This window comes from Pezoporus occidentalis, unplaced genomic scaffold (genome assembly GCF_034315485.1).
Source record: "Pezoporus occidentalis ecotype Australia unplaced genomic scaffold, CSIRO_AGI_Poc_V1 ctg1, whole genome shotgun sequence".
In the NCBI taxonomy this organism is placed as follows: Eukaryota; Metazoa; Chordata; class Aves; order Psittaciformes; family Psittacidae; genus Pezoporus; species Pezoporus occidentalis.
Genome location: NW_026912778.1, coordinates 12012718 through 12036080, shown reverse-complemented (window position 1 = coordinate 12036080; position 23363 = coordinate 12012718). Strand labels below are relative to the sequence as shown.

Here is a 23363-nt window from a genome sequence, read left to right as displayed (position 1 = left end):
GCTCCTTATTCCCTCCGCACTGCTTTTGGATGAACGGCGGAGCCAGACCTCACCGGGCTTTCAAGATGCGGCGGCCGGCTCCCGCACTCTGCCAAGCGGGTGGAGAAAGGGCGGGAGTACCGGCGTGGCGTGTTCCCCCATTTTCTCTCCTTGCAGCGGCAGCACGTGGTGCTCCCGGGACACGAGTCCTCAGCTGCCCCCCTCCCGCGGCGAGCGCGGCTTCGAGAGGAGCTTTTTATAGCGGCGAGCTCCGCTGCCCGGCGGGGGCTTCTCCCAGCTCACGTTCCCTTGCGAGTGCGATGTTAAATAAAGACGGGGAAAGGGGGGAGCAGAATTCAGCCGCACCTAATTAAGATATGGCATTAACTGGGAGAGCTAAAAATAGCTCCGACCGCTGTGAACCACATAACCGCAGACAAGCAGAGCCCATCGATGCCTCTCGCGGCCCCGCCTTCAATGGAGCGACCGGTGTGAATGGGCGCCGGCAGCTTGAATGGGGGGAAGAAGCGGAGCGTATCAGTGAATGGAACTGCGGCACCGCGCCGGGCGGGCGCCGCGGAGGGGCGCTGTGGCGCTGCGCCTCCGCCGCCGGGCGGCAGCTGGAGCCTCCGGGCGCGCACGTGCCGGGCCAGTGTCACCTGGCGGCAGCGGTGGCGGCGGCGGGCGGGGCGGGAGGCGCGGGCAGGGTATAAAAGTGTCCCCCCGCGGAACTGCAGCTTCCGAGGCGCAGCCGCGGCCGTGGCCATGGCCGAAGGGGGGCGCCTGCTACCGACAGCCCCGCTTGGCCGTAGGTTGGGCGGGTGACTGCGGCCGGGATCCCCTCCGGGATCCCCGCCCCGACCTGCCCCGGCCCCGGCCCTGGCCCTGCCCTGGGAGGCAGTGGTGCAGCAGCAGGATGAGAGTGAACGAGAGCGATCTGAACAGCTCCGTCCTCCCGCGGGACCCTCCGTCCGAGGGCGCCCCGCGCCGCCCGCCGTGGGTGACCTCCACCTTGGCTGCCATCCTCATCTTCACCATCGTGGTGGACCTGTTGGGCAACCTCCTGGTCATTATCTCCGTCTACCGCAACAAGAAGCTGAGGAACGCGGGTAAGGGGCGGTGGGGGCTCGGGGGAAGGGGACCGTGGTAGTGGTGTGCAGCGCTGGGGACTCTTTGTCTGCCAGTGAAACTTTGCCCGGGAGCGGAACTCCAGGGCTGGGCGTGCTTTGTCTCCATTCCCAGCCAGCGCTTATGGGCTGTGACAGGTGCCAAGGACTGTAGCTTTCATGCCGAGTCGGTGATCGAGCCGGTAAGTGTATTTTTAGCACCCGCCACCGAATCGTGATGCTATTTTTAGCTCCCGACAGTTCCCACCTGGCAAAACAGACAAGTAAACCTTACTTAAGAATGAAATTTAGACACGGTACTGGGGATGCTGCTGCAGTGTGGTGCCTGCACATGCTGGATGCTGTTCCTCTGACTGATTTTCTCTGAGCTACGGAAATGTCTCTAGTAATCAGTATTATGGTTGGAGATTAAAATCAAGCAAATATGAAGTTACAGACATTGCACGATTCATTAAAAAAAAAAAATCCCCTCAAAACCCCAAGACATTTAATTTTCTATGTGCACCTCCACTTGCTATCTAGGTCTTTGGGGAATGGGAAACATCTGACAGAAAACAGATTTAGGCACATTCTTAAAAAATGAAATTCTCTAATTTTGACAGCATAGAATCTCTGATGGTCTATTGCGTAAATCCCTCTTAATTCATGGATTATTGGTCAGACAGGCAGGAACTTCTTCAGATTCATTCTGATTTATCATGTCAGACCAGCTGCTGCGCACGTGTACCAAATCTGTGCTGTGAAAGGCCTGTGCATCTTTCATTGACAAATCTACAGGAGCATGTGAGGGGAGCTGCATTCATAATCAAAGCAGAATTTCACTCCATGATGACTGAGATGCTGTCTTTTTCTTTTTTTTCATAACTAGCTGTCAAGCTCTTCATTACAACTCCACTAAGTTCATTAGCTGGTGGTTTAAAATTCATCTGAGGAGGAACTTGAGCTCAGGCTTTGATGTAAGTTAGCATAATAAAGGTAGCTGTATTGGACTCTGGCAAACAGTGGCATGCATAACTTTCTAAGGTTAAGACATCAGGTAATGCAAATGGATTATATGTTTCAGTTTTATTCAGCCATAGTGGCATGCCAACACACAAAGACTAACAGATGCTATTTTTTTCTTTCCTATATCAGTTCTAAAAGCTGTTTTCTCTCCCTCCTTTCATTGAAAGAAAATTTCATTCACTGGAGCTACAGGCTTACACACTGCAATGTTATGCACTGGAGAGGAGAATCAGACTCCCTAAATCCAACCCAGCACTTGACTACGCTTGTTCCCTGGGAGGTTTTCAGATGGAGGGAGAAAGGGTTGAGATAGGCATATTACTGGGGTTACTCTGGGGGAAAGGGTGATACTCTTGTAGGCCTTAATTACTAAATATATACTTCAGCACTTCTCTGTGGAGTTTGCGATACAGACATGTCTGGTAATAAGTCTGAAATAAACATGGTCTCTGTTTTCTGGAAACAGAAGGGAATCATTGGGTGCTATGCATGTGCATATTCTTTGCTGTAGATCTCACGTAATCCCTCTTGAATCCTGACACATGCTCACTGGCTCACTCTTACTGAATTTCTTGTTCTTACCTTTTCTGTCATAGTGGCTGTTAAGAACTGCAGCAAACTGGCAACAGTTATCTCCTACAGCTAGGAGAACAGAGCATTCTTCTGAACAGAAATTATTTTAGACTGGCAAATGAATTAGATACTGGTTTACCCTCTGCAATTAAGGCTTACTTAAAATGAGGAGATACTTGGTACAAGATAGGAAATAGATTGTCGCCTGTTTTGGGAAAAAAAAAAAGAAAAAGTTTTAAAGTCTTTTTCAAAGTAAATTTTATTTAGTCCATGGATAAAAGGTAACTTTGGGAAGAACATCATTAATAAGCTACAAAAAGATGTGCAAAGTGGTTTTGACTAATCCTGTAAAAACCTGTGTCTGGGCATAACTTTACTTATGTAGCATCGCTACTAAATGTGTCATTGAATTAAGAAGGGATCACTCAGTCGAGTAAATTTATGACAAGGCATAAATATTTAGGAAACCCTGGCCTAATATTTTTGACTATGAAGAAGAAAGTTTACTAAGCCTTGTTTACACTAACTCAGATTATACAGGAAGAGTGTACATTGAAAAAAATCTGATTTATACATACAACTAATTTGTAACTTACTATTTATAAAGACAGTTGCAGCTTTTTACAGAACTGTAATAAGAAATACTTCTGAATTTACAGCAACCTATATTAAGTATTTTGATGGCACATTTATTGAGGAAAAAGAACACAGGATGAAAATTCCACTGGAAAAAGGTCAGGGAGGAACAGAAGATACCTCCTGAAGAAAATGTATCTCACTGAAGACTTTCTTCCTTCTTTTCAAGAGAGGACTATCAGAAATAAGGAGTATTTAACAGTTTACCAAAAAGGTGGATTTGGTGGGGGAAAACATCTTGCATCTCTATCCCACTCTCTATTATAGAAATATTTTTTGAAGATAACTACAAATTGAACCTGTGGATTTTTGATTAAATAAAGTGCATTGAGGAATAGTAGGAAGGCCTAGGAAATCTTCTCAACAAGTGGTGTAACCTTCCTGACAGTCAGGAGGTTAGTTAAAGACACTGATCAAAGCAGAGAAGTCAGTATCTCAAAGAAGTTTGTCTCAGCAAGCGAGGAGTGTCTGATACTGCAGACTCCTTCATAGTCACAAGCATGGCTTCAGTAGATGCTCTTCTAGACACAGAAGCTGATGATGCAACTGGTAGGATCCTCTTTTATTTAATGTACTTGACTTGTAATAAGTTTCATAGTTCTGGTCTGTTTTGATTTGGGTTATTTTTATGGTGGCTTAACAGGTGCCTGACACCAATTCAGTTGTGATGGGAACAGCTGCAATTTAATGCTGGCCTACACAAAGACTGAATTTGGTTTATGACGTCTGTGATCTTTTAACTTTGAAACAAAGTTCAAGGGAAACATTCAAGGCATAAGGATTTTAATGCCCATATTTTGGTAGCACATTCCTGCAGCTTGAACTTTAAACTGATGTGCTTTCTTTAATAATTAATTTTAAAAAGAATTAGAAGTGCTCACTTTAGAAGTTTGGCATGAGTCGCTCTAATGTGTCTCGTTTTCCATCACTAACATTCATTGATCAGAAAAAAGGTCATTCAATAGTTCCACTCTATAAAGATGAAATAACTACTCTTGGGGAAGGTGGATTAAAGATTACTGGTACCTTTTGCAACAAGTGGAGTTTCTACTTGAAACTATGAACACTGGAGAATCTCAGAAATCTGAAGAGATCATGTAATGTGATTTATGTGATATTACACACAAATTCAGTGACTGCTAGTATCCTTATGCCTTTGTTGTTACCCACATTAAGAAAAACAATGCATCAAGAACAAGGTGGGGTTGGAAATCCCCCTGTCAAAGTGACGGGTGCATGTTAACTGACATTTTAATGTTACCAGCAGTAAACTAATCTCAGTTAACATGCGCCTGCCACTTTGACAGGGGGATTTGTGTACTCAGTGATTGCAGGACTAGAGCATTCTTAAGGTCAATAAAGAAAGCTCTATTGAGTGCTATGACACCTCTTGCTCTTTCTCTTCCTTTTGCAACTGTTCTCTTGGCCTGGTGGGCTGCTTTTTTCTGGGCTTTTTATGTACTGAGGCCCAAAGGTGTCCTGAATACCCCTCCAACAGACCCCTGTGCTGGAAGGGAGCCTCCAGCAGTCTCATTCTCATTCTTCTGTGCCTGTCCCGTCTGCTAACACCTGACGTGAGTTGGGATAACACATGGACTGGTGCCAAGCTAGTAACTAGCACCTACTACATCAGGGCAGAAAGCTGCATTCAGCTTCTTGCCCATCTCTGTTCCGTGCTAGATGTATTTGGGGTTTTGTACTTTTTCCCAGTTTTGGATGTCCTTGGCCCAAACGTTTTGTTGCTAAAACACTTGTTTTTCTTACTAGTGAAGAAACCAGAGGAGTCAGACATTGCTGAGGCCCCAAGGCCTTAGAGCAGCAACATACAGTTACATTCACTGGCACTGCACACATGCTCAAACTTAAGTATGTGTGTTATCTACTTCTCTGAATGAGGTGGCAATGAAAAAGGGAAATGCCTTTTTGTGTACTAAGTCTGCCTCTGCTGCATTAGGTCCAGACAGTTCTGTAAAGACGGCTCTATGAGTGTTCAAAAGAATAATGAACTCAAGAGTAATCTCTGACCAAAATTTGTAAGATCAGGGAGATCATGTATGGAAGAACTAAGGAACACAGCTATGTGACTTTTTTTTTTTTTTTTAATCCAATATTTGTTAGTAGTGCACCCAGTGCAGAACTGGGGGATGGGATCTATCACTAAGAATTTTATTTTGGAGGCTTTTCAAACTGGCCCTGGGTTTTGGTTTGAACAGTATAAGAATCCACTTGAAGAGTGTTCCTCTCTCAGTTCTATTCTTGTATTTTAAATTTATATTATAAAAAAATCTCTATCTTGATTATTGGATTAGAGTTCTCATCAGTGCTTTCAGGAAAAGGTTGTTCTTGATGATGTTTTGGTTTTGTGGGGTTTTTTAAGTTTTAAAATGATAATGTTAAATTCTCTATGAAAGATTGTTTTATCTAATAAATGAATCTCCTGCTGTGAATTCAGACTAATGGAATCATTGTTTTTGTCACAGGTGATCCCCGGACATCCTGTTGTGCCCTGAGAGACAATGGGTAGCCTGACACATATTTGACTCAAGGGAGATAACTTGTAGAAGACTAAGTTGTAGCACAGATTCAGGGTTCTGATGAAAACTGAGATGTTGATGGCAATGAACATTATTTCAGACATGAAAAACTTCCAATATTAAAAATGGTAAGCCATTTGGGAGGAGGGAAAATGCCTAGTGGAGGTGCTGAACTTTGCCAAATGTTGAACAGAACTGAACATAAATTTATGGTTTCAATAAAGCTGTTCCTCAGACTGGTTTTGATTGAGTACTTTACTGAATCAAAGGTTTGCTTCAGAAATCTGTTAAGTGTACTATGCTGTCAGTGACCAAAGATAGAGATGGGTATTTCAAATAACTGATACTCTATTCTTACTAATATGTCTGTCAAACTCATCTTTGTTCTTAATGAAAGATTCTGCATTCTGAAGTTTAGAGGCACTACTTTTTCTAGTTGGCTGGTGCCAGCAGACAATGTTATTGATACTCTTACACTGTTTGCTGTCTTTTTTAAGTTATTCTTTTTGGACTGGTTCTCCCTTTCTCATTTTTCTCTCTTCAATATTTTCATTAGCAATTTCTGATCTGCTTTTTCTCTTTTTTCTATTTCTTTTTACACCATCCACTTTTCTGTCATGTTATAACATAGATTCTTCATGTCTTTCTAGTATAAGACATCATCAGCAAGTCTATTTTAGTCACAGAAAATGCTACCAACAATAGGCATCCAGTGCTGATATGACAATGTCTGTTCTGTTTGTGCAACAAGGCTTGCTTTCCCAGGGTAATGAAAATGTTGCAGTGTCAATTCAATGTTATGCATCACAGTTTCATTTTGCAATTTCAATAAGCACTAGCTGTTGGCAGTTTTTCTTCTACTTACATCTGTCAACTGCCTTAAATTGCACACTTTCCACTCATGAGAAACAGTTACCAATCTCTGTTTCAGGAGGACTAGTCAGTAAGACTTGAATTCTTCAGGTACCACCACAATTTGTTAATGCTTTAATGTTTGCTTATTTAATGAACAAATAAACGTATTTAAGGTGTAATCAGGTAATGTTTGGGACTATAATACAACTGTTGCCACTAAATAAGTTCTTTTTCAAAACCTAGCCCTCCTGAAGTCACAAAGATGGACAGTATTACAGTTCTGCAGAATAATCAAAGTTCCTAGCTTAGATGACAGAATAAAGGTCTGATTATCTTCATTTTAAGAATGGATAGAATATACAAAAAAACTTTGCCAATACTTGTTAATTCAGATGATAAGCATCCTGCAAACCTGTTAATCTTTTCTTTTAGAGAGTAGAGTAGGTAAAATCACTAAGTCTATTTACAGCTTTTAGATAGTGACTTCTGTAGTTATGTAGTTTTGTTGTAATAACTGACCAGTAAATGTTCAAAGTTTCATGTCCTAAAGTTTTTTTTAATGTTTATTATCCATAAAGAGAATGCAGACTTACACCTCTTCCTTGAAGAAAGACATTGCACTAAAAGTAAAAGACTTTTCAGCTCATTCTTTCATTGTATAAATGATTGAATATAGTATCAGGTCATACAGTTAGATAGTATTTTTGAAGAGTAGTCATTGCCTTATGGATGATCATGAAAATGCAGCTCTTGATTATTGCATAGAGTCTTTTATTTGAGTTAAGGACTTGAATTAGGTTGTCTGGGTTTTGGAGAGGGGATTGGGGTAGATTTTCTGTATCATGGAGGACTCCTCATCTTCTCCACTGCTAGAGTTCTAAGAAAGTTCTTCAATTCTTCACTCAGACTCTGTAATCTCTGCTAACTCCCAAGGTCTCATGCTCACTGAAACAAAAGAGAGAATAGAAGCAACTGATTTCAAACTGTGTTCTGTATGACCAAGCACTGGAACTCTCTATTCAAATACATACTAATCGGCTGGAAAAGTTTATGGATTATTTCAGGTTAATAATATTCAATTTTTCTGTCCACACCTTTAAGCAGAATATTTAGCTATGTTTGTGTAAGTGGGGCAGGATATGTAACTTTACCATGTAGGCCTAGAGAAACCCCATTCTACATGATGTGTATGTGTGATGCTGAAATATAAGGTGCATTTATATTACATCACCTTGGCTTTGGGGTGCAGGTGCAAGGCTAGCAAAACTAATTAGTCTTCATGGATAGGTTACCAAGCAAAGGTATTCTGCCCCTGTGCTGACAGAGGTCATCTCCTCCCTTGCTGCTTGGTATTGTGTGAGGTCAGTCAGTAATACTGCTTTTGTTAGTTGTCCGTTTCAGATGCACCCCAGTATTAACCTAGTGTGATTATAATGCAACTGCCAGTACTACGTTGTTTAGCCAGACAAGATGGCCAAATTGATAGCCATTGGCCAAAGTGATGAATAGGGGTCAGCCTTGAAAACTGGTATCCAGTCACACCATAAAGTTTCAGCAGGTACCTATCTTTGCGAGTGTTTTGGGAAAGAGTCAGGATTTTTCTTTCCCTCTGGTAGTAGCTATGGGTTTAATTTGATGTTCCTGTTTTCCAGACTGAGTGATGAATAGCTTTCTACTCCTTAGTCATACTTGGTTTTTAAGGGCATATTCATTTCCCTCTCTGTGTTTGTGAGAAAAGAAGTTATTTCATTTTCAGAGGTGAAAGAATATTTTTTCAGCCCGATACAGTTAGAGTATAGCATTTTTGCGTTAGAGATGTTGGAAGGAAGGTACCTTTTTATGTGAATTTTCCTCAGTAGCAGCCAGTATTTGCTCCTTCAGTAAGACATCACAAAGTCACTTGTAAAATTAAGAATTACAGTGCCTTTTTATCCTCCTTCAGCATTCTTTTTGGTGTTTTTTAATTAAGTAATAGCATCCACAGACTTATTTTGAGACTGTATATTGTTGAAAATGTGGGACTTGCATATTATGAAGAATTGAAGTTTTTATAAATGAAAATTAGTTACTTCAGTTGTATTTTTGTTTCATTTTAGATGAAGAATTAATGGCCTGTAAATAACCCCTCCAACCTGTTTTTATTAATAGCTTATGCCTATTTCACATTAATATGTTATTTTTAAATATTTATTTACATTAAAAATATGTCTCCAGATTATCTGTGGCTGTGTAACTCTGGGGTCTGCCTTCTGTAATTTGAGTATTGTAATGTACCATAATGCCTGCACCTAATGTGCAAGTTCACATAATTGCAACTTACCACATTTCCATTATGCCATCTTGTACCTCCAAACCTTTTCTTAACGTCTGTTACTGAATTAATTCTCACTTAGAGCAAAGGATTGAAAGGGACCTTCTTAGTCATCAAATCCAATTTCCAGGTGTAGTAGGTGTTTGTATAAATCCTTTCATAATCACCTTTCGGTTACACCTTTTTCTCTTTATTCTAACTCAGGGAAGGTATTCTCACTGACTGAAAGTATTTTCTGTCAGTTTAAATGCTTTTGCTATTGCCAGTTTTGCTAGTATCAATGTTACTTAACATTACTTGGCATGTCTCTATTCTTGTAATGAGTGAGAATTAAAACATCACCTCTTGGTGGTCATTTTGCTAGTCCAGAATAGGTGGGCATCAAATTTTATTAGTCTAGTTACAGGATAACTTTTCCCCTTCTGTGAAAGAGTAGTACCTCCAAGAGTATGCCTCATCTCTGGAAATACCTTCCCTAAAAGTGAAATCCTGGTTTTACTGAAATCAGTAGCAAACCTCTTACCAAGGTCACTCCTTTTGTCCTTTCACTCTTTTTTTTTGGCTGCAGTGCTTGCCCAAGAGTGAGAAGACTGCTATACTGCTGACAACCTTAAACCTAACATGTGGTAAGCAGAGAAGTCTTTGCCATAACTTTGGAGTCAGAACAGGATTTTTGTTGGATCACTGGTAGCCTTGCAATAAAGCTGACTGCAGAAGAGGGTCATAAGTGCCTGATCTGTATGTCCTGAGGTGAGGGCATCATGGGAAAGCTACTTAGATTTTTACATATAGTATGTATGCAAGCTATTAAGTCTGAAAATCGATGCTTCAGTAACACCACTGGGAATAAAGAAAACACGAGACCATGTGGTACTGCAGTGCTATCCTCTATATATTTTGTTTGCTTGTTTAAAAAATGGAAATTATTTTACTTAGGTCAAGGACAGTTTCTTGTACTAAAGTTGTCTGGTCAGATCACATCAGTTTATCCTTGTCCTTATCCATTATCTTTGTCCTCTTCTGTTTTCTAGGAACTCAGAGTTCTGTAATACAGTCATTAAGCAGAATAAATTTCTGAATTAGGTTTTTTCTGCTATATCCTCATTGCTGGTTTTTCTGTTGTAAAATACGTCATGTGTAAGAAAACAACGTTCAGTATGTCTGACATGAAGGAAGGACAGTAATGTTTCCATGTATTTCCTCCAGCTAGACACAGGTGGTGGGTTTAGTTCATGGTATAAATGAGAACTGTTTGAGTGTTTCTGTAATTCATGCTTATTGAGACAGCTCCTACAGGGATTTTTGTATCAGTGAGCTAACACTGATACAAAATGTTAACACAGCTTTCACTGGGCAAGCCCATTCTAACTATTCTGTATGTAAGCATCCAGGCCTACGGAGTTAATACGGTAATCCTCATCAAACTGATTAAACCAGCTTTTAATCTCCTCTGTATACTGGTAAGTATGGAGAAGAAAGCAGAACCAAGTTTGTGTCTTAGCATATATTAAATACCTAATGTAGCGCTCAAATTGCAGTGAGATTTTCTTGCACTTTTTTTGCAGCAAAAGTTTTTGAACACAGCTTTTGGCAAATAATTGGGCATTTCTTTTGCAGCTTCTTTTACAATTTTGTAAACTCTTGGGTTTTTTGCAGCTGTGCTGATTTCTATCTTGTGCATTCAGTGTATCCCACTACTGGGAATCTCTGCAGCGCTTGATAAAATTGTCAACTATGAACAAGTTGTTGGTTGCTGGAAACCTGCCTTGATTTTCATAGTTTTTATGGCATAGTACTTGTTCACAGATACTCTCCTCCAACTGTATTTTGTATCTACCTAACAACCCCATTTTTGTTCAATTATTTTTGGATGTTCCTAGGAATCTGTTGTGCTTCTGTTCATCGTACATTTGCACTTTTTCTTTGGATGATCCATACGCACTGGGTGTTATGCTGAAGATGGCATGAAGATGGACACTCCTGTATTGAAGAATAACTTTGCACTATCCTTGTTAAATTGTTTTCTGCAGAAGTTGTTTGGATTTGGTTTTGTTTTTTTCTTTTTTTTTTTTTCCATTGAGGGTACATGTGTCAGGTTTTGTCAGAAAGGCTCTTGTTTTAGAGTTGTTATTGACTTGGGTCTCTCCCTTATGGGATCCATTACATATTCTGTGAAAGCTTTTTTTATACACTCTGTAATAATAGAATACCGAGATGCTGCACTGTTCCTATGGGCATTAATACTGGCATTTTAAAAGGAGATTGAGTGCTGCTTCTGAAGTTATTCCTGGTAAGAATTTCTAATGCATACTTAGTGACAATCTAGGGGAGATTATACAGTTGTACAAAGCTTGCACTTGTACCTTATTAATACTGCTTGCAACAATCAATATCTAAAACGTGCTCTGAATATTTGACAGAATCTGACAAACATGTAAATACAGACATATGAACAGAAAAAAAAGAAGCAAATAAGGTAAGTTGAAGTAACGTAGTGGACACAGAATTTGCAGTCTGCTTGTTGTTGGTGCTTGTTTTGTACCAGGGTATCCCATTTTTCACAGCGGTGATGCATCCCTTCATTGTAAGCTTTTCTAGTGGGTCTTCTTTTTTTACTTTTCTCAAGCTGTTGCAGTGATAGGGCTTTGCTGCCAGAGTGCTTACTGGAGTCTAGCTGCCTGAGAGCATCTTTTTTGTGAAGATGGCTTCATAGACTACCACCAAAGCAATGAATTGATTTCTAAGATCTTATTTGTATTATCTCCTGTTCCCATATTTACTTAGAAGATGGGATTGAAATGTCATAGAGATTTCACTTGTTTCTGTCTTTTTAATTGCTGCCCATTCCTTGTGATGACTGGAAAGAATGTTTTCTTAGTTTACTCAAAAACATGAAACTTGCTTGTTGCAAATAAACCTCCAAAACGTTAATTTGTTTGTGTCGTTTTTTAGTCTACTCCCTTATACATGTATTCCAATGAATTAAATGGAGTTTCCAGTAGAAGCACTGGGTGGCCGTTCCAGTATATGTTTACTTTAAGCTAAAACGCATTCTGAAGACATTTATTAATATTATTTCAAGAAATTAATTTGTAGGAGCATTTCTACATGTTCATCTAATAAGTACAAATATAGTATGTGACCAAATACTTTTTTCTAGAAACACTAGAAAATGGACATTTTTAGTACATTGGAATGTTACTGGAAATAAAGGACTGACTAATGTTTATCTGTAAATTCAAATAATATTATGCCTTCTATATTCAGAAACTTTGACTTTCTACTTAGGTTAGATAAGAGATGAGCTGACAAGTGAGGAATGCAGTTATAACTGGAAAAGTTAGATTTATGTCAGCTATGTTAGGGCATGAATTATGCAGTAATCCTAAAAACAATCTTTCACAGATGTAAGTTTGAAGTTAGTTATTAGAAGTAAGCTACTTACTCTCTTTGCATGTATACCTACATGTTTACTTTGGGTTGGAGTGTCTTACTGGAGACCATTTTTAGGGTTAAAAGCCCCAGACCCCACCCAGTGATTACAGCTGCAGTAGTTACAGTACTCATGGTGGACAGAAAAGTCCCCACTGCAAACTTTCAATCATTCAAGTTGGTTTTAGTCCAAAGGGTGCCATTCAGCTAGCAGCCTCAGAATGGTGCTGTTCTCTCTCTCTCTTGCTTTCTCTTATTTCTCTTGCTTCTGGAAAAGAAATTGGATCCCCGAGAGGCTAGAACATTTGGGTTGATTTTTTTTGGCAGTTAGTGTCATTTGGTAAGTATCCTGATTTTGAGAAGTACCCTGACTTACTTGCCCTGAAATTAATTATTTAACTTAGTTTTTAGCTCCAACTTGGAATTCTCCTAAGCCATCATGCAGAACAGCACAACTACTCAAGGACACTGTCCATGCAAAGGTGGTTATGCATGGTGCTAGACCCCATCATAATACTTATCACAAGGAGGCTTTCCAGAACAAACTGCTCTTTTGTTCAAGATATCTTGATGCCACCAGGCTTCTGACCAATAATTTTCCAAGAAAATTAATTATCATCTGGAATTTAGAACAGTCTGTTGTGTTTTGACCAATTATTTATATACTTGTTGACATTTCTTTGAAGCATATGCAATGATAAGTAATTTCTAAGCTGAGAATCTCTTTCTTATGTTACAACTGCCTGTCTCCCATTACACCTACTGTTGTAGTCTTGTAAAAGGCCAGTTTCTAAGCTACTTTTGGTCTACATTGTTTGAATGATACTGGCTTGTGTGCAGCATCCCAGTCTTGCTGATGAATTTACTTTTTGCAATACTTTGTTACGTTATCATGTACCTTTCCCAGCTTCATTCTGGAACAGTCTTTTGTCTCAGCAGGGCAGTCAGTGATTCTTGGGAATGGGAATAACTGTGCAGGGAATTTAATCTCCCACAGCACTTCTGTCATGTAGGAGCTTTGTACCAGATCATGACTGCAGCTTTTCTGTCAATTGGATTAGTTTTCCAGGGAGAGAACATATAGTTAATGCGTTTGATTTCTTTCATTGTGTCCTTGATGTTACCTGATCCAACTTGCTATTCTCTGTCACTGCTTTCTTCAGTGTATCCTCATATTCTCTGTGAGTTTGTATCATGTCCTTAGCTATTGCAGGGAGGCCTATAATTCCCATGAATTAGCCTCTTAGGTCTTTTGTCAAAGTGTTCCATTGTCCCACAGCTAAATTTATCCCCAAAGGAATATGTAAAAATGTGTAATACCATGTTTCTAGTGTTTCCATTTTAGCTGATTCTTCAACTTTTTCTGGCAATATCCATCTTCCTTATCCAGAATAGTTAATCTGTTTTCACCACCTATTTTATTATTTTATCTTAAATATTTGATTAAGTGCATAGTCTGTTCTTATTTATTAATAGTTGTGTTAGAATCTTCAATACAAATTGTAGTTGGAAGGGTGCCTTAGAACTGTGCTGTTAACCTTTGTCATGACAAATTCAAACTAGTTATGATTCTTCCTTTTCTGTGTGTATTTCTGAATCTCTTGACCAAAATCAATTTTTCTGAAACTTGTGTATTTTAAAGGAGTATATGAACCATTACAAATGTACAATGCTCAGGAAAACTCCTATCCCCTCAAAGAGTTTCAGACACTGCACAATTAGATTTATTTCAGTGATGGATGCATTTGTTCAGAAAATGCCTAGTTCAGCAAATTTAGATATAGCAAAAGCACTTGAGTTTTTCTCCAAATATCCTTCCTTTCAAACATCTATTGATCACAAGTGTTTTATTTAGAGAATAGGTTCAATACACCTTTAAAAATTACCTTGAAATGAACTGACTAATTAGATCTTTTATGATCAATTTCCTACTTAAGGTTTCCCATCTGTTCTTGGATGAGACAATACAGTGAAGATAAGCATTAGAAGATGTTTGGTTTATTTTTTCTGGAATTTTTCCAGAACATACCATCAGTTAAATGACAACAGCAGTGGAGTTCATGAGACTGTAATTCACCTGATCCACTGGGTTCCACTAAAGCGTAGTCTTTTTGGTAGAACTGTAACTAAACATTGTTATTGGATTACAGGTATTGGATACTACCAAGTAGATTAAGTGGCCTCCATTCAAGAATTCTTTATTTCCAACATTTCTTTATAATTCCATTTAAAACTCTTACCTCCATTTACATATCTTTTGATCTGGGTATATCATGAAGATCACATTGAATTAAACACAAGTTAGTCACTAGTGGTACAAAGTTCATGTGAATTCTTTTAGCCATGCTGTTCAATAGACTTTTCTGTCTTCTATTGCCTAGTTTCAGTGAAAATACAGCTTTTGTATATTTCTACTCAAATGGCAGTTCAAATAATGTCTAATATGCCCCTGCATGAATCTTCTCTCATTTCTTGCACAAGTTCCTGAAGTTCATGATGTTTCTCAAAGAGCTGGCCCTAAAATCTGTTTTACTAGGTGAAATAAGTATTGTCATCTCTTCCACCATATTTCCATAGCTTTCCATACTCTTGAAATCAGAAACTTCACAGAAAATACTGGAGTCTGCTGAAAGTAGATATTGGCTTGAGTTGCTTTTTTCTCCTTCCTGAGATTGCTCCCATCAATGCAGTTAGCATTGTTTTAAAGTGTACCTGTGTGAAATCAGTGATCATTCCCTCTGTTTGGCCAAAACCACTTTGCTGTACTTGCTGAGAAAGCCTACAGTGCTTCTTACAGGCAGCTTTGTCTGTTTCCTCCTAAGATCAGCATGTCTGATGTCTGTGTTCAGAAGGCTGAAGGTTATCTATGAATAAATTTACAGTAAGAAATTGAGTTCTCCTTTAGCTTGTGAATTTTTAAACTTCTAATAAAATTGTTTATGTCCTTGTAAAGAAGTTGAAATACCAGCTGACAGTGACTATACATGTTTGAAAATTCTACAGACAGCTACAGAGTAGTCACAAAATAGAGGCATGGCACAGCATTAAAATTGCTACAAGAAAAGTTAGCAATGCTTGCTACTACTTGTATGGTCTTTGCCATATAAACTGCAGACATCAAAACTTTCTCAAAAGTTTCTGTTCTGCTGACACTTGTTTATCACATTGATGTTAGTTTTAAGAGATAACAAGTGACTTTGACTTAAAAGCATTATGATCATAGAATTAAAACACTTCTTACATTATAATACTAGTCTAGGACTAGCAGCCAAATATTCTCTCTCATAGAAACAACACCAAAACAGACAGACTCCTGAAGAAATCTTGTCCCTGAAGAAACTGGATAGAAAAGCTGAGGTCACATGAGGGTAAGCCACAAATCAAGCTGCTGACATGACTCAGAGATTTGTTAATACAGATGTAAACTGTAAACAGATTTTCTAAAAAGCATTTAGAGTGGTTCCTCTGTTGTTATGCAGTGGTTTAAACATTGAAACTGTCATGACCAGTATAAGGAGAAAGAACAAGTTTGGAAACAGTCTCTTGTTTTTGTTTTTGTGAGTCTTACCTACTAATTTGAAAAAGTATTTTCTACACCATAGGAAAAAGATGAAAGAGACTTATGTTTATGACAACAGAAATTAAATTACATAGCAATAGGAATTATATTTACCAATTTCATGCTTATCTATACTGCCACTGTCATGGATTGAGCTTCTATGTAATAAACATTGCAAAAGCGCCAGAAAGAGCTCACTGTTAAAAGGAATAGCCAAATAATTAGGAATTGGGTTCATGTAATTATTTATTATCTGAGGTCTGATTACAGCAGTATTCTGGAATTCTCTGCTGATCTTTCATTCCAGATGTATGTCACAGCTATATTACAGTTGGGTAAGAGATGTGGCAGACTGAAATCCTGTTTAGTGTATATATCTAGGTATATATACTATGCATATCATGTATTATGGGAAATATATATCCCTGTTACATCACATCTTTTATACTGCCTGGAGCAGCACCCAATACAATACTGATTTCGTGTTTAATTCACACCTGCATCCTGCATACCTTTGGCTGCAGGTGTTTAGATTTTATGTGCTCTCAGTATGTAAGAATACATGTACTGATATATTTGTCTTCTAAATTAATTTCAAATGGACTGAGTATCTCAAACTGTTCTTTTCACTTCAGTGGCATATTTTATCTAACATATGAAGGCAGGCTAAGAAAATTGTTCAGCCTGGAGAAGAGAAGCTGCATGGAGACCTCATAGCAGCTTTCCAGTATCTGAAGGGGGCCTACAAGGATACCTGAGGACTCTTCATCAGGGACTGTAGCAAAAGGACAAGGAGTAATGGGTTTAAACTTAAACAGCAGGAGTTCAGGTTAGATATAAGAAAGAACTTAACTGTGAGGCTGGCGAGGCTCTGGAGCAGGTTGTTCAAAGAAGTGGTAAATGCTCCATCCCTGGCAGTGTTCAAGGCCAGGCTGGATGGGGCCTTGAGCAATCTGGCCTAGTGGGAGGCATCCCTGCCTGCATGAGGTTGGAACTAGGTAGTCTTAAGGTCCTTTCCAACCCAAGCCATTCTATGATTCTAAGAAAATCCAGAGCCATCTGGCCCACTGAATTCAGCTATGCTGTTTTTTTCACATTGAATTGAGAGTTTCAGAATAGATTTTGATAGCAGTGGCATTGCCCACAGTTTGTTGTGTGAACATGGGGCATCTATGCCACCACAGATAGTTTTCTGCTTAATGTACTTTAAATCAAACAAACAGATCTTTAACTGATGTTAATGTTCTCAGCTCCTATGGCTGTGACAGTCAGCTGCAGCTGATGTTCCACCCCTATAATGATCTTTGCCTATTTAAATTCAATTTCAATAAGAAGTTATGGTATTTTCTTATTCAAGAAGACATCTGTCTACTCAAGCCAAAGCAGAACTTGATGGAATACTATCAGGTAGATTAAGTGGCCTCCCTTCAAAAAGTATTTCCAGCTTTTCTATATAATACCATTTAAAGCTCCTTACATGCTTTTTAGTGTGCTTTACATCATTGTAGAGGCTTCAGAGAGGACACTGGGATTGCCCAAGTAATCCTCCAGACATCTTTGTTTACAGCTGCAAGCTGTCAAGGGTGGATGAGAACCACCCATAGTAACATATGCTCATGAGAAACTGCTGCAGTTAAAACACCAAGTTGCGTACCAGGAACCGCAGCTTTGCAATTACCCATGTGTTATCCATGTGCATGCTGTGCATTACCTTCTGCTCTCCCTATTCCCTTATCAAAGTCCCTGACACACCAGGACTCTGCAGTTCAGAAGAACTGGGAGGTGGAAAGCAAGTATCAGCTTCTCTACCCCAACTGCAGAGTGGAGAGAATGGAACAACAGTTGAGCTCTACAGGAGCATTCTTGAGAGAAACTTTCCAGCTGAAGGGTGTGTGATAACACATATCTCTAGTACTGTTTTGGGCATATGTATTGTTCTGAAGATCTAATTCTGAAGATTGTTAGTGAGTGTCTTCATTTTCCCTCCCTGAGATGGAGGGCTTTTTTTTTGTGTTGTGGGTACGACTGATTAGGAAACAATCCATTCTGTTCACTTCAACAAAAACAGGGTATGTTAGTAAGGCTTTGCAGTTTGCTAAGGACCTTTTTAGAAACTTAGTTTCTATTGTTTTTCAAATAGTCACCTCACAGGAGACTCTGCTGAAGTATCTTTTTTTCACATGACCTGTTTTACACAAGTGAAGAAGGGAGGAGGTGGTCACTCCCAGTTGTTTTGTTGTTGTTTCTTCATACAGTCTTCTTTTCCTGTGCAGTTCCATTTCAATGCCAACATTTCAATGATGTGAATGTCTCAGTTGAGCAATGCTTATCCCTAAAGCTGATTTATGTTTAAAGTATTGCAGGTCTTGCAGTCAGCTGCATATGTCACTATTGGAATGCCTGGAACTAAAAGCCATTATAAAGACTTTTTTACTTCCTTTTCCTTTCTTTTTTTTTAACCCTCATCTAAACTGAACTTAGGATCCAAAAGTTTTTGAGAGCAGATAATATTCTAATTTTCAGACGCAAAATGCTGCCACTGAATTTGCAGCAACTCCCAAGAATATTTCAGTTACTTCATATAGTTCTGTCTTCATCTTATTGCAACACCTCCACAGAAGCAAAGCATGATTGATGTATTAAAAAACTAAGGGGAAAAAAGATAGCTTCAGTTCCAGTTACATTTGAGAAGAAGAGACAAATGTGTTTTATTTTCTATCCAGATGCTCAAGACAGTTCCTGCTCAAATGACTCACTGATTCTTCTACTAAACAAAGTATTTAAAATGAAGTTCTGAAGGCATGTTTTTAGCAGTGGTAACTGGAAGATTTCTTAAGTCACTGTATTTATATGCCCAGTATGTCCACGTTTCAGTCAGTCAAATCCATGGTTTTATCTAAAATCAAAATCTGTTCCAACACACCACATTCCCCTTTGGCTTATCCTTAACTGTTTGAATTGTCACAAAAGTCATATTAATAGAGGCAGCTGCTTTGCATCAAAATAAAGTTTGTGATGCTGTTCTTTGAGTACTGATAGGCCAAAGCTGTTCTCTTCAATTGCAATCCAGAGTTCAGAAGAATCTTTCAGTGTTAAATTTTCTGGGGTTTGTCTGTTGTTTTAAAGTTAATTTCTAGGTGACTTTATTCCACCATTTTAGTATCCAGTTTACCCCATCTTTGAATGTTTTTCATATTAGACTTTCTTTGGTAGATAACTGCTACTATTATTTAATCTTACTTCATCTCCTCAAATCTGATTTCAGGTATTCTATTTTGAAAAAGTTTTCCAACATATTTTGCACTAATAATTCTTTATATATCATTGAATCTGAAATTATATCAAAACCAGTATTAAGATGATGAAGTAATTTCTGTGTGACCCTTCATATTTCGAAAGGATGAGTGAATGGTAATAATCGAACAACTATGAATTACATAGCATGTCATGATAACAGTGTAAAACTTAAGATGCTCAAAGTGGACTAACAAATCAATCTTTGGTAAAGAAACTGGTCCCCTGTATTTCAACTCTAAATAAAATAAGTTGTTCATTTTGATCCAGTCTTGTTGGGGTATTTTCCTAAAATCTTAATCCTAATCAGCTTCTGCTTTACAGTCAATGGACATCTCAACCCATTAGATTTGCACTATTCAACCTGTCAGAATTCATTACCTTGCCATCTACAGAGGACTTCCTCTGCAACCAATTGCTTGTTAATTCATCTACAGCAAACTCTGATGGATTTTGTTAAAGAGACATTTCAGGCGAAGTATTTGATTTATACTTCCTTTGGCACTATCTAGCCAAAGGTTCAACAGATGTCAGATTTCTACAGCTAACCCAAGCTTGGTAGGAAGTTTTGCTTCTCAAGATTTTGCTAATAATCCATTAGTAGTGATTTTAGCAGTGGGTAAATACCACAATAGAAATCTTGTGTATTTATTGTTTCAAAATGTTCAGAACTTTTTTCTCTGTAGGGAAATTATCTTCATTAAAGGACACTAAAAGTAACAAGTTGCAGCATCTTTCAATTTGCAAGTTCTGTGAGACCCTAATTACTTGATATGCATAAAACATATTTTTCTGAAATTGCTAAAGGGCATTGAAACTTTCTTCTCTTAGAATTCAATTTCCTCAGCTTTGTTAAGCCTGGTACACTTTTGTAAGAATGTCTCCATTAGGATGACCAAGATCCTCTTTAACTGAAAACTAGCTATTAGATTTCATTCTTAGCTAGAATGCCAAACATTTTAAACATTAATGGACTTCAGTATTGAATTTAAGTTTATTTATAAAATGTCTCTAAAAATTGTACACCTTCTCGCCTTCATAGGAGACTCATAATAAAACAATCTGTCATATGTAGGCGTTCTTTCTCCTGAATGCATCCTCCTCCACAACTGCTTTTTAGTCCAGAAAATCCTTACGCAATTGCCTGAACAGGGAAAATGCGGTGTTGTATCAAAGGGCTAGGCACTAAGAAGTCTGCAGATATGTGGCAGCTACAGACTTCTGACATTGGAGTAATATGTTTGGGAGATTAAACAGCAATGTAGGAATTTTATCTTAAACTTTGTTTACTGGTTTTATTTGTTCATTTATAATTAATTTTAAACTCATATCTCTATTTCTTAGACAAGAATGGGTAGTATTCTGCTTTCTTATTTTCATGTAGCTATGATTTATACCATAGTTGCTCTCTTTTTTGAAGTGTCATTCATGTCTTCTGCTATAACTGAAGCACCTCAGTTAGGAGTACAGTATCAGAGGCCTCTATAAAATCGGTGTAAACACCTCAAGAAAAATGGTTAGCTGAGACAAAATTCTCATCAAGATTTTGCATAAAGTCTCAGATGTTCATAAGAGTGCCTTACAGATGGTTGCTTATAGTGAGCACCATTATGACTTTTCTGAGATTCATTTTTTTCTCATTAAATAAAAGATCTGGCTGCTATTAACTCCCTCCCACTAGTAACTATTTCTGGTTTTAGTTTTCTAACTGGAATAACTACTCATTCTTAGAAACATATGACATACCTGAATCATTGAGAGGAAGCATCAAAATCCAGGCTAAGTAAGTCCTATTTACACAGTAAAGCTTTTAGATTAATGTAGTTATAAAATAGATTGTAAAATCTGTGGGAATGTATGTTCCATGCAGAAGGTTAGAAATTGCTGGAAGTTTAGAAATCGTTTAGTCTGATTTCCTTTTAGTAAGATTTATCACTTACTGGGTCTATCCAGTGAGCAGAGAAAATCTGGTCACTACAGTGACATTCAAAGCGAAAACTAATGGTTCTGACCATCTATTGTCCAAAGTGCCCTACAGAGACAGGAAAATGCCATATGCAAAACATTTACTGTAAATTCCTAGACTACATGCCTGCTTGTTTCTGTTGACTTTATAGGACTCAGATATGGCAGATACAGATAGCAGTACCTTTGAATTGCTTTTCTTAATTTCTCTAATTTAGCTGATCTGATAAGTGCCAGTATCAATCTACGGCTCCATACTATTAAATTTATAGAGTCTATAAAGGATTTATAAATGGATGGGGCAGATCAGGCTCTGACTGCTAGTTAACACATGTTGGCTGTTCCTAGAAACCATTTTTTACTGGTGCAAACAATATTGATAATCTGAAGGTGTAGAACTTTTCCAAGACCTAAATATCCACATTGTCAATGTGAGTTCCAATCTATATATGCTGTAATTGCTTCTAAATCAGTAGTATGATGTTACTTTTACTCATCTGAAATTTCTGAAGATATGTCTTTTCCCCAGTTTCTCATTTTAATGAAGAATTTAAAGCTCTTTGATATCAACAGTAAAACTTTCCTTGATTTCAGTATAAGGATTTGGTCTGATATTAATTCTTCACAAAGAAATTATTTCAAAATAACCCATTAGTTCTAACTAAGACTTTAAGATGCTCATAATAAAAAAAAAACTTTATAAATTAACTGAGATATTGTAATTATTCAAAAATGCATTCAACTGGCTGTAATTTCCACTACCTGACACTAGAGGGGAAAAATGTTCTGTGTTTTTAGAACACTAAAATGCAAACCAAACTGTGATGTATTCCATTTTATGCATCACTTCTCAGAATAAGAATGCAGTTGCTTATAATAACATTTCTTGAAGACTTTATAGTTGTAGAAGAAAGTGATTAGTTACACTGTAGTAATATTGTTATTGAATTAGCACTCAGATCTGAGGGAACATAAGATTCATAACATCAGTCAGCTGGTATTAAGTTGTGATATGGTCTGAATGTCTAGTTCTTTCAGAAGGATTAAAATACAGTAACAATTTTGCCCAGGTAGCAGTAGCTGGTTCATTTTCAAATTAAATTGTCATGAGTATTTAATAGGTGCATGTTCATTCACAGAAACTGTGGTTCAACTTTGCCAGAAAGCGTACCTTAATTTTCATGAGCACAAAGAATTTTTTTATCTTTGTACTTTTCTTTCTCTGAGCAAGTCCCCCAGTTTTTTTCTTGAACTTCATACTTTCTATGTTCTGCTTTTCCACCAAGGAAAAAAAAAGAGCAAGAAAAAATGGAGATTTGGTGTACTAAAGACTTTGCAGAATCCAAATATTTATATCCAAATACATTTTCTTTAGAATAATCTGGAGAGTTTAGAAAATTCAGTTGTGTTTTCTTCCAGACAGGCACACAAAGCAGAAGTGTGCAAGAGTTGTGGGTAACAGGGAGCACAACAGATGTGTGGAAGTGTACTCTTCAAAATAAACCAAAAAGCACCCTAACATAGGTGTTGGAATGTCTCTAATACTAAAGACATATGGCATTATCAGACAGTGTTAAAAGCCATGGGATGTTATTTGCTCTCTTTCTCTATGTGCTGTATGTTAAAGTTCAGATATCTCCAGAGTTTTCAGAAGCAAAATATTTTAATCATAGTTGCTAGTCATTTCTTTGCTTGTTCCTTACAATTGCCAGTTTTGTATACTGTCCTTATGGTTGCTTCTGTTGCAATTACTGAATACATCCTGCTGTTTGTACTGCTGTAAAATGTCATTGAGATTATTAAAGAACCCGAAATAAAGTAGATTTCTGGCTTCCACTGAATTTGAGTGTGATCCAGGTATCCATGTCCATAAAATGGGTATACCCATTTTAGAACCTCAGTCCAAGGTTCTCCTATGAAGATATCTGCTATCTTACCACTTTGATTTCTATGCTTATATTGACACCATCTCAGTGGGTTAGTTTCAGGAAAGGTGTAGGATTATTTAATGTAGGGCAGAGATGCATGTTAATCTGTTTTTCATATTGATAGATGCAAGCAACAGAGTAAAAGGGAGAAGAGATAAATAAAAC

General features: G+C 38.1%; 1 protein-coding gene across 3 annotated transcripts in view; it reads left to right on the top strand.

The window, feature by feature from the left end:
* Positions 1-619: 619 nt before the first annotated feature.
* Positions 620-23363, top strand: part of MTNR1A (melatonin receptor 1A) — a 50199-nt gene continuing 27455 nt past the window's right edge. The window contains exons 1-3 of one of the 3 annotated variants that reach the window (XR_009967941.1): positions 620-1088; positions 5801-5982; positions 10901-11951. Coding sequence is in view for 1 of the 3 variants with exons in the window: in XM_062635519.1 (XP_062491503.1) it covers positions 896-1088 (193 nt within the window). In the remaining 2 variants the exon portion in view is untranslated. Of the gene's footprint in view, positions 1089-5800; positions 5983-10900; positions 11952-23363 lie in introns of those variants that run through there. The other 2 variants (XM_062635442.1, XM_062635519.1) reach the window with 2 other exon arrangements.